A 12,270-nucleotide genomic window follows, 5' to 3' on the forward strand; every position below is an offset into this window, starting at 1 on the left:
GGTTTATCTTGGTGGGCTGCCAAAAGGAGAATTATCAACAATTTGTCAAAGGGAGCAATATATTCACTTGGAATTAGTGTGGCTTTGAACAGTCATGGTTGATTGCACATAGTGTAAATGCAATGAGGGGGCCTCAGACCTTGCACTGCTCACATAGCCGCTCTTCCAAATAATGAGTTTCAAGGAATGAAAGGAAACAATATTGATACACTTTATATACAGGACACACAATCGAAAGATGTTGGATACATCATAGTATATTTTCAGGCTTTCCTGCAGTTATAGAGGAAGGAAAATTGTGGAATTTTAGCCGTCACAAACATTCCATACCTGTTTAGAAATGCTTCCATAATTCTTGTCTTCAGGAAAGAAAACAATGAAGGAGATGAAACTGCTCCCCTGAACCTCTCCAGGTCAGAGCTGTCAGATAAAGAGTATCCTTTGTATCCTGTGTAGTACAGTACAGGATTTGGAAAGCCTTTGGGAAACCGATTAACCTTGCAACTCCAAAGGGGTGTGGATAGTGAAATTGCCAATTCACCTTGTAAGAATGCAGCTGAAACAGGAAGGAGCCAGTGGTATTTCTATGGTCTGCAGCCAATCTGTCACAACCTTGAGTCTCCCCTCTGTTTGAGGGTTGAGCCTAGCACATGTGTTATGCTGGTGTAATGTCCTTGACATGACAGCTCCCTCACATTATCACAGGGGGAAACTGAAGTGGAAGAATCACCGCACCATAATTACCCTTAATAACCTTAATACATAAATGTCCGAATGCAGCATGTTGTGACCGCTAAACCTTTTCACCCATTAAGCACCTGCAATGCTGTGAGCATCACTATCGGTTAGTTGTGGTAGTGGTAATCTCTGTTAAATTTTTTCATCACTATTTAATATTTGCTCAGATTCTGAGACGAGCAGCACGTAAAGGCCAGGAGACAACACACTTAGCTTACAATTCATGTCAGAACATCGCACAGTAACAAACTCTGCTTGGTGCTAAAGCAATGGCTTAAAGATGAGGGCTGGCAGATGGCTTTGCCTTCTGTTTGAGCATTAGGAATTCAGGGTGAGTCATCTTCCCGCTTCAGAGCTCACCCAAAAAGCCAGTGCAGAGATGTCCTGTGGACCACTCAAGATTTGCCTGAGGACCACATGCAGCAGTGCTGACTCAGAAAGCCAGCGGCGAGTTTTTTGGGGAGAAGGTTAAGCTAGCTAAACTGCCTCATTGAATAGAAAAGTAAGCGCATGCATGCAATTGCCAGACAGGTTTTACACGGATGAACTTTTCTCAAAGGTCACTTGTGGGTGGCACAGCAGTTATATCTTACCTGTCTACGGCAGGGGTAGCCTACTCTGTTTCTGGTGGGATACCATCCTGAAGAGTTTAGCTAATCAATTGTTTAGGACTACTTGAAAATAAAAGGCAGGTGTGTTGGAGCAGAGTTTGAAGGAAGGTAGCACTCCAGGAGCGAAGTTGGCTACCCCTTGTGTCTACATCCTGTTTTGCAAAGCCCCATCTCTTTCGTATTTGAAGTCTAGGTTTACTTTAAAATACGAATTACAACATGGTACCTTGTTTAGGTGGATGTTTGTGCATTTACATTCTCTTCAAAACATGACCATCTTTTTGACTTGATGAGTTTTTTTCCATCATACATATCTTCAGAGGTCATAAGGTTTACTTGAAGCTAGATCAGTTTGTATTTTGCATGACCACTCACATCAGGGCACTGCCGCGTAGTTGTGTGTGTGACTTGAACAGTTGTCTGAGCACTGTCCTTTCAACCATTGGATGCAAGAAGCAAAGGTCATCTCTGCATTTCGGTCTATTCTTGGATTTCAAAACAAACCCTGTGCTTGCTGAGTGACCCCCTAAAATAGAGATGGGAATATTCTTTATCTTGATTTCTTGGCCAGTGGCGAAAGAAACTGGAGATCAAGATTAATAGCGGTAGCCATGACATTCTGCACGACAGTGTTTTAGCACCAATACTCTTAGCCTTGTTCTTTTGTCCCCTTTGAATAACCACCATGCTGTGCTTAGCCTGGTGGAATTCAGGAACTAATGTTTAACTCTCTCGCCTTTTTTCACTTCGCTGCATCGGAACATTCTCCTAAGGGGACAGCTGGAGAGCAACCACTGCAGTGGACATTTTTTTCCCATATTTAGTCTTGGAGATGCACACTCAGTTATTGGTGCAGTCGAAGGGAGAATTGGTGGTTCTTTATCTGAGGCAAAGACCTATGGCAAAGTGCCACTTACTATGAGCCATGGTTCTCTCCTTGACACTGCATGCAGGTTTATGTGCATGCTCTGAAATAGATACCAGCCATCTATATATAACATCAATAAAGTGTTCTCCATCATGTCAAGGCACATGTTGTCTACATGGTTATGTGGAGGGACTGTTTACAGAGGGCTTAGGGGTTTCGCCTGGCCCCTAGTGGTGGTCGTGAGCTGTTATTGTTTGACCCAGACTCATGACCTTCACGACAGATGGAAACAAGGGACTTGTAATCCTATTATCCCAATCTCACCCCAAACATCTATCAATGCAGCATGCATTATCTGTATTCTGTACGGTCACTGCAGAACTGCATGAAATGCTGCAAAAAGGCTTTCCCACTGTGATTCCCAAATGGGGGTTGGTGTTTTCTGGAGTAAACCTGTCTAGGAACACAGTGGAATAAAAATCATGCGTCATGGAGAGTAATGCCAAGGACATCACAGCCTCAGGTTAACCTTATTCCCAGCTCGCAGGGAATGGTCACTCTAGACGGCCCCTTATATCCCGAACAATGTCTTCTGCCCTCATGCTCAAGCAGAGTGAGCAAGAATAGCATTTTGATTTAATTACAGCCATGCACGTCTACTAAGAGCTCAGACACTGACTGCTCCCAGTGAATTAGAAACAAGTTGGGTTGATGCCATCTTCCTCAGGCATCATGATCTGTCTGTGGCCACCCAAGTCTGAAAAGACTAATTTTGCATCTTCGTCTCCCTGCGTCTTCCTTCTTTTAACTTTCTCTCTCAGGTGTAATTGAACATCATTCCCTTCATCCCTTCTGTGTCAGCTGGACAGATTGAACGCATTAGACACAATGAGAACAGCTCTACCTGTAATCCAATGAGAGCATTTTGCCTTGTTTTACTTTCACATCTTTATCAAGCTCAGCTGGTAATTTGTAATCAAGGTGAGTTTGATATTTCTCTCTGGCTGTTTAAATTACCTAAGATACTGCTGCCTGGTTTCTGCCTGGAAACAGTGCTTGTATTGTCCTGCAGCCCCCCTCACCCACAGTCGTGACTGCAGGTAAAATTACCTCAGTCTGAGAAGTGGCGGACCCCCGTTGGAGATAATTAGGGGTTGCTCACCTACAGTCTTGTGACAAAGTCTCTGCATTGCGTTACACAGTCATGCGGGAACATGTGACACCAGTCAACAACCTTATACAAGGCTCTGAAACCCGAGACTAGTGCTCTCATTGTGTCAGTGAAATACATCCAGGTTAGCAGCAGAGGAGAGAATTGCTGACTACCATTTGGATCTCCTGATGATTTCTCAGTTTTGTTTTTTGTACTGCAGGCATGCATTGACTTCTAATGTATGCGCTGGTGCCTATATTTACATCAGTGCCGGGTATGCTTTCGTGTTTGCTGTGGTATGCATATTGAACTGTGCGTGACCTTGAGAGCTTTGGTTTCACAGTGACTGAACGTCAGATATTTAAGCTGGAGATTATGACCGTATTAGCAGCCAGAGTTAAGACAAGAATATTATGTGCATGTATGCAGTTTAATGTATAATTATATGTATAATTCTGTTACATGAATTGAGGTGGATGTGTTCAAACATGTGTTGCAGTAGATTAGCAGTCTTTTTGATGGCACATTATAAATAGCTTTCATGTATGATATAAGCAAGACTATTAAAACTTACTTTTGCATTTCAAGTTTTCTCACAGTGTTTACCACAGCTACAAACAAGCATGTATTTTGGATATTTGGATATGGGAATTTTTTTTTCTTTTTTTTTTCTGCATCTTGGCCTGAGGTATCCTCTCGTCTTTTAAGTTTACATATATAATAGAGACGGATGTCTTTGATTATTGTTGCATTTTGTTCTTTTTTTCTTGATTCCTGCAGAAGGATAAATTCTGTGATTTGTCTAGCTGTTTTTAAACTCATCTGATCAGGGTCAGAAGAACTCAAAACCAGCCAAATTATTCAGTGCTTATTTAAGACCGTTTAGTCAACCTGACATTTACTCAAGTTATTCCTTTTATAAATGTTGCTTTGCAAATCCTTAATCTATTTTTTGATTGCAGGACTAGAGAACAGATTTATTCCTTGGACACTGAATCTGAGACACAATGATGATCTGACATGATAAGAATAGCAAATTTCCTGAGCATGAGAGTAGCTGCAAATTAATAACAGTTGCTGTGATTTTCTATTAAGTGCATCCCTGTACTCCTCCCCATGGTCGCTCACTCTCTAAGATAACTTTATGGAAAAATGAATGCTGGCAGCAGCCTGTCCTATTAGGATCATCTTGTAACCAAAACACCTATTTTTAGATCAGTGGGCTTGAATGAATTAGACATCAGTGCTGATATTAAGGCAGAAAATGCCAATAAGTTATGCACTCATGGCCTCTTTACCAACAAGCAAACACACTCTTTCTCACCATTTCCCCCCACACACACATACATTATGCAATTCATGCATTCTTTATAAATGAAGTGCCATTTTCCAGCCATATGATTGGTCTGGTGCAGCATATTTAATGTCGTTAAAAGAGACATCTTTTAACTCTTCTCAGAGGATCATATTAAGACTGTTATGAACATTATGTTATCAATTTATGTTAATATATCAACAGAAGTACATAACACCTGGGTCCCTCACAGACTGAACTCCAGAGATCACTGCTGCGGTCTGAACTGAGTCAGTATGAGGATATACGCAGCATTATAATGACCCATACCTGAAAACCTGGAAATATCCCTTAGAAAGATTACATTTTACTACTTTTTTTCTTGACTTAGGTTATACTGATCTTGACCAGCTTTATCAACTGAGCCAGAGTGACCTTAAGAAATATTTCTAAAGATTTTTTTTTTTTTTTGTACTACAGCCAAAAATCTTAAATTAACTCTTGTGATGTTTGGTCTATCCTAACTTCTAACTAGGTTCCTTATTACACCTCTTAATCTTGTTAAGGACTTACAAACATGCCTTTAGTGTCTATGGATTATCAAGTGATGTCAGTTAAGAATAATCAGGTTGAAATAATGGCCGTCATGCCTTAGACATCACATGTGACAGGAAGAACATATAGAGCTGTGAGAAGTTCAAATGAAGAAAGAAGAATCAACGGACATAAACTTCCATGTTGACTACCATGAATCATTGCTTTAATAATTTGTTTAAAAGGGAGTTATTTTAAACGAAACATAGATGCATGTGTATATATAGTAATGTTTTTAATGGATCTTCTGTCCAGTTGGGACTTGGACATGGAGCTTTTTGTACATTTAAGCCTATTTTCCATTTCCTATGTGAATCTGAAGTCACAACTCAACTGGCAGTCTATCAAAGTCTCTAAGCACAGAATCCGCTTTCTAATCAGATCTCATTACTGTCCTACCTGGCTGAAGTGGGGTTGCGTTCGAGGGCACTAGCTCTCAGACATTCTGCATAATAGCGTCTCGCTCGGACCAGTGCAGTGTCCTTGGTTTGCACTTGATACCTGTCTCAGCCTAGAAGATGTAGACTGAGTTTGACGGCTAATCTGAAAACAATTACGTAGGATTAAAATTGGGCTCAATAGCTGTTAGGTTGCCTCTCAGAAAACTTCCAGTACACAGCCTCAAACTTGTCAAAGTTAATGTTGAAATGTTTTTTTAGAGAGTAACAGCTCAAGATGAAATCTATCCAGTGAGAGTTGAAATGCAGATTTGCTGCGGATGTCTCCAATGAAAGTAGGCGGCTAATAAAATCAGTTTCGAGAAGTGGAATATCTGATTAGTCAGATGGGAAATTTAGAAGAAGTTGGATCAGAACGGCCATGAATTGTCTAAATCCAAATCTAATACTGTCAGTCCCATTGACTCAATGAGGTTAAGGGTGATAACATGGTGAAATTGTAGTACAATGAGGCGTAAATTGAATTTTTGTCATTTTTGGTCACATCGAGCAATGTCTCAACAGTTGATTGCGAAACTCTGATTATAGAAAGTCGTGAGAGAGAGAGTGTGAGAAAATTTACTACATGGGAATTGTTAGCAAAGGTCTGAAGGATGAATGGGTTCAATAAGCACTAAATTTAAAGGCCTAGGCTGGTTTCAGAAAAGGCAAGATAAAGGTGGCCTGCTGGGATAGCAAGGTTGTGTGCGCTGCAGACAGTTAATTCCTAGAGGGATAGAAAAGAAAGGTTCCTGCCAGACCTGAGACGTGGCCAATGAGGTGTCATGAATCTGCCTTATATCAGTCTCATTCAACTGTACACGAGTGGCCCAGATCTCCCTTTAACTGCCCTACTTCTATCGGTCCGCTGTTAATTTGGGTTTGCAGTATGGGCCTTGGCGGAAATCTCCTTTAAAGACTATGCGAAGAGCTAATTTAATCGCTCCTGTTTCAGTTTAGCCACCAATTTGGGGTTTCGTTTTGGAGAGTTGCGGTCTAACATCTTTATTTAATTTACCGTCATGTGGGCAAAGGTCAAACAGTCAGTGAGGATGTGCAGGTCAACAAGATGTATTGTGCACCTCGTGAACCCTTTGCTTCTGAAGAAATGGTGCTACAAAATCCTTCCTGTTTGAGGCCGGCTAGCTACTACACCTAGGTTTTTTATGGATTGAGTCGTGAGGGAATCCATTTAACAGCCCAGGCAGGATGTGTCTCAAAGGCCCGCATGTGTGCATGTCTGTGTCTTTGTTTCTGGGGAGGGAGGCTTAGGAGAGAGCCACTAGTTCCATCTGCGTTTGGCATGGGCAGCATTTAAAGCCTGGCCCGTCACAAGCAGCTTGTGTAAGAGCCAGTCATGAGACTGAGGATAACAGCTATATATAACACATCTTAGATAGCAGTAGGCTCAGAGGGGACAGGGCACCCAGATAAGAGCCTATTAGCTCGTAAATGTAAGGAATGAATGAGTAACCTGCAGCTTTACTAGAATAGCGTGTAACTGAATTGTGCTCAGATCAGTCGGTCTATCTGTCCGTCCATAACAGAAATCTCAGATAGCCCGTGCTGCCTTTGATCGGCCTGCAGTAGGAAATGACAAACAAACTAAAGGTCACTCTTGTCTTTTCTTTTTTGTTTCATACATACTTTGCCTCTAATTATCCTTAAATGTATTCATGAAATTCCCCAGATACCTTGAAAAGATGCCCAAGTACTGACAGTACACTGTCAACAGTGGGTCAACCTTGTATGGTTGTGTTTTGGAGATCAAATACTCCTGCACCACATGGCTTGAGTTGCTTTTCATAACATGTAGGGGATGCAGTAAACCTATATGCTGTTACGTGCTTGTTTTTGAGTTATCTTGGTGTGCCCTTGGACTCAGACCTGCTATGGATACTCCTATACGTCAGATACGTACGCAGATCTACCCTCACTGCCTGATTTTGTGTGATGACCTTTCTTGTTATGAGATTCGTGGAACAGTTTTTTTTTTAACGAAGAGTGAATGGAAAGGTCATTCTTAACTACACAGATCACTGATTAGTCCTTACCGCTTTTGCCTTGAGTAGGTCAGCTACGCTCATTAACTTTTGCTCATTTAATAGCATCAGTCCAGCACTAACTGGTGGGACATATCTTTTTTTTTTTTTTTTGTGCATTGAAAATGTGACTGCATTTTGTCGCCTCATAATAGCATGATCATGCAGAGAGGTCTGGGTACAGCCGACTCTGTTAATGGGGTGAACCGGTGGTTTTATCTGCGTTATGCAGACGATTCCAGCACGTGTGAACAACACCTCTGCTGCTCTTTTTCATGGAACGTGTGCATGCGATAAGAGGTCACATATGCTGCTTTTTCGGCTGCTTTTTTGGCTTCTGTTTGCATTTGCATAGGGTTGGGCGGTATGACCCAGATTTTTATGGTATAAATATAACAATATGTGTAATTTTATATCACTGTAACACTGCCTACAATATGTTGTTTGCATACTTGAAATTGATTTAGTATATATTGATGCTCATATTGATATACTGACAATATAACCAGAATAGCAAAGTCACTTCAACTGTTTCATGGTATATACCATCATACAGCCCAGCCCTAACGTTGCCGCACTCACGCTTGTGACCTTAAACCTTCAGAGCCCAAGGAGCTTTTTATTGATTGATATTGAGACTCTCCATAACACAGAAAAAGAGAGCAAGAGAGAATAAAAAGGTTGGGGAAAAAAAAGATTGATTAGCCGGAGCTCTAGTGCTCCTGGGGAGGGGGTCTCAAAGGACGGAGATGAGTCAGTGGCATGTGAGGGGGATGCGAAGAGAGTGCTGAGTGTGTGTGTGTGTGTTTGCATGTTCTGTATGTGTGTTGGATGATGGGCGAACACCTTCATTACACTTGCATTTATACACACATGCATGTACATGCACAACACCTTCAGGGCATCTCAAGTAGTCCCTTTAAATCGCTGCAGGTAGGAATGGATTTTTTATTTTTATTTCTTTGCATTTGCAGAAGCCTTACTGCTGTGGCTTCTTTTGACATTGATTTAAACATGCATTACTTTCATAACCACATCTTACTGCATTATTAGAGACTAATAATAGGCTTAACGATATTCAAAGTTTTCTGCTAATCTAATCAGTTTTGTAATTGCAAAAATGAAAATAAATTTGTGACCATTCAGATTGCAAAACAATTTATAATAACATATTATCATTATTATTATACACTACGCAGACATATATTTTTTTAATAAAGTAATATTTCTGTTCAGCAAGGATGCAATAAATTTATCAAAAGTGACAGTAAAGACATTTATAATGTTACAAAAGATTCTATTCTTTCTATTCATCAAAAAAATCATGAAAAAAATGTCATAGTTTTCAGAAAATTATCAAGCAACACAACTAAGAAATGTGTGATGTCCTTTAAAAAATAGTGTAATAATAAGAAATGCTTCTTTAGCATCAAATCAGCATATTAGAATGATTTCTGAATGATCATGTGACACTGAAGACTGGAGAAATATGATTAAAGTTCAGCTTTGCATCACAGGAGTAAATTGCATTTTAAAATAAATTACAATAGAAAATAGCTGTTTTAAATTGTAATAATATTTTAGAATATTACTATTTTTACTGTATTTGTGATTAAGTAAATGCAGCTTTGGTAAGCAAAAGAGTCTTCTTTAAAAAACATTAAAAAAAATCTTACCAACCCCCAAATTTGGAATGGTACACTCTAAAAAATGCTTTGTTAAGAACAACCCAAGTTGGGTTGAAAATGGACAAACCTAGCAATTGGGTTGTTTTAACCCAGCTGTTGGGTTAAATGTTTGCCCAACCTGCTGGGCAGTTTTATTTAACTCAACTATTGTTTATATTTTTCTGTATTGCTTGCTTAAAATGAACCCAAAATATGTTGGAAATTAACATTTATTAATAAGTTTAATGAATAATTTAACAATCAACATTTATTAAACTGCTTATTAATAAATGTTCATCTGTAATTATGTCAGATTTTTTTTTTTTTTTTGGGTTCATTTTAAGCCAACCATATAGTAATTTTTAAACAATAGTTGGGTTAAATAAAACTGCCCAGCACATTGGCCAAACATTTAACCCAACCGCTGGGTTTGTCCATTTTCAACCCAACGTGGGTTGTTTTAAACCCAGCTTGTGTAGTGTAAAATATATTGACTTAATGGATTTAATAAAAATGCTATTAAAATAAAAAAAGATTCAAATCAGTTCTGCATATCATTTCTTAATCACTTAAACTCATAAATTATAGGTGTATGTATCAGTATCATTGTCTAGCCTCTCTTGTTTTCAACACCAGATTTCATATGAAGAATTTTTCAACAATAGCTTAGTGAAGCAGATTAAAATGCTGTAGATATAATAAGATTGGGATAAAACGGTGCAGAGGTATGAGCTACAGTATGTGACCTCATTTCATCAGAGCTCAGCAGCTGGTAATAGGTGTTCTAGAGACTCTCTTTGTAAAATCTTTGCTGTTTGATTCCATGTGGCTTGCTGAATTTTAAACCAGCATTTTGGTGAACAGACATAAAGGGCGGCCTGTAAGTTGCCTGCTCGTTTTCGCACTCGCTTGACCAGTCCTAGTGTAAGAAAATAAAGGGAACTGAATAAGTGCAATCATCAGCTTTGTGAAACAGAGAGGGGAGAATTTGTGCAAGCAATCATCAAAAATGCATCGCAGCCGTCCTGTAGAATATTCATGCTACGTCCTCCTGTAAACCGAGGCAGCATCACACCAGGTGTCCTCCAGGTATCCTCTCTACAAACAGACAGGCACTAGCCAAATGATCCGAGTGCAAAATGCAAAGCTCCATTCGCTCACATGGAGATATTAAGGCATGTGTGGTTTCTGCTGTACCCCTGGGGTTTAGACCACTTCCCTTCTCACAGTACTTACTGACACAGACACACACATACACACGCACAGGGTTTTTTGTAACTTTCTCACTCACACACACACACACACATTCTCTTTCTCTTCACACATCTTGAGGATGTGTGAAACTCTATATATATTTAAAATCAACTGGCTTGTGGGCTAGTTGCCTGAACAACTAGTCGACTAAATCTATTTTAAACTAAATGAAACTGGTTTGAGTTCACCTGACCCCATTCAGACACATGTTCAAAAGCGGTTCGGTGGAGTGTAGCATCATGGAACAGAAAGCAGGGGTCTTGAGAAAAGTGATTTTTAAACTATTTTTAGCATGAAACACTCACAAACCGGCGCTGTTTTAAAGGCACAACTCCTGCAAAGAGGGTTTGACAGTGAAAACCGCTAAAGTCAGCTGGTTAAATAAAGCGCAGCTACTCTAAATATCAAAGCTAAAACTAGTCTGTTGTAGGGTGACTAGTCTACCATCGTGACTTATTCCTAAAGTATGCACATTTGAAACATATATCTTAGCAGTTCCCTCTCACAGTAAACCCATATCTGTGGATTTTTTAATTCAAGAATGTGCAACTGTGTCTAAACCCAGGGTCAGCTTTTCATCTTCTTTCAACTCTCAGTTCATTAGCCGTAATGAAGTTGTGCTGAGGGTTAGTACTAATTCAGATGACTGTTACGAGCTCAGGATCTCCACAGTCACGGCGTGTCTATTGATTTCCCAGCGTTTACAGCGGAGTGCATTCTTTTTAGATGTTAGCCTTTTGACTTATCATTTTTTTTCTTTTTTTTATTCTCAGTATGGGGAAGAGGAGGTCTGCTCAGACCGCCTGGATGCTGACTTCCCTGACTTTGACCTCTCGCAGCTGGACGCCAGTGATTTTGACTCAGTGAACTGCCTCAGTGAGCTGCATTGGTGCAACGAGCACTCAGATCAATCTCCTGCATCCATACAGTACAGTGCTGGAGACCCAGAGCTATTTGAGGTGGGAACCATCATCTGTACTTCCTTTATTGTGCACATGTAGATTGATATGTAAATTTAGTGGTTATTCAAAATCTAGTATTTTTGTCCTTGGGTTTTTTTAAGATGGACAATAATCACAGCAGTCCTTGGAAGGTCCCTGTCCCGAATGGTGCACTTAATGTTGCAGTCTCATTGCCTTTGTGTGTTCACTACCCGACAAAACATTAAGAATTTCAAGTTGAAGGGTGGAGGGCACAATTTGGGAAAGATTATAGGGACAACATTAGTTTTAAAGGTTGAATTCCCCCCAAAATGAATTGAATATATTTTTTTATATTTTTTCATCATTTTTGTCAATCAAACCAAAACTTTCATGCTTCAAAAACTACAGAAAGACATTGTTCAAGTAATCCATATGAATTGTGAGATTTAATCCAAGGCTTCGGAAGAGACACATTTACTTTATTTGGAAAGAACAGATTTAATTATTCACTTATAAACATTGATGTACATACATACATAGATCACATCAAATATGGTATATGGAAGCTCAACACTAGTTGCCTGACAAGAGAACAAATCAATCAATCAATCATTTGAAGCCTAGTTTAGTACAAACCCGATTCAAAAAAAGTTGGGACACTGTACAAATTGTGAATAAAAAAGAAATGC

General features: G+C 39.6%; 1 protein-coding gene across 2 annotated transcripts in view; it reads left to right on the plus strand.

Moving 5' to 3' along the window:
• The window catches only part of ppargc1b (peroxisome proliferator-activated receptor gamma, coactivator 1 beta), a 61,060-nt gene that overhangs the window by 29,632 nt on the left and 19,158 nt on the right, over positions 1-12,270 (plus strand). For both annotated transcript variants that reach the window (XM_048175781.1, XM_048175780.1), the window contains one exon: positions 11,432-11,617. In XM_048175781.1, coding sequence (XP_048031738.1) covers positions 11,432-11,617 — 186 coding nt within the window. The remainder of the gene's footprint in view (positions 1-11,431; positions 11,618-12,270) is intronic.

This window comes from Megalobrama amblycephala, linkage group LG23 (assembly GCF_018812025.1).
Source record: "Megalobrama amblycephala isolate DHTTF-2021 linkage group LG23, ASM1881202v1, whole genome shotgun sequence".
Taxonomy (NCBI): domain Eukaryota; kingdom Metazoa; phylum Chordata; class Actinopteri; order Cypriniformes; family Xenocyprididae; genus Megalobrama; species Megalobrama amblycephala.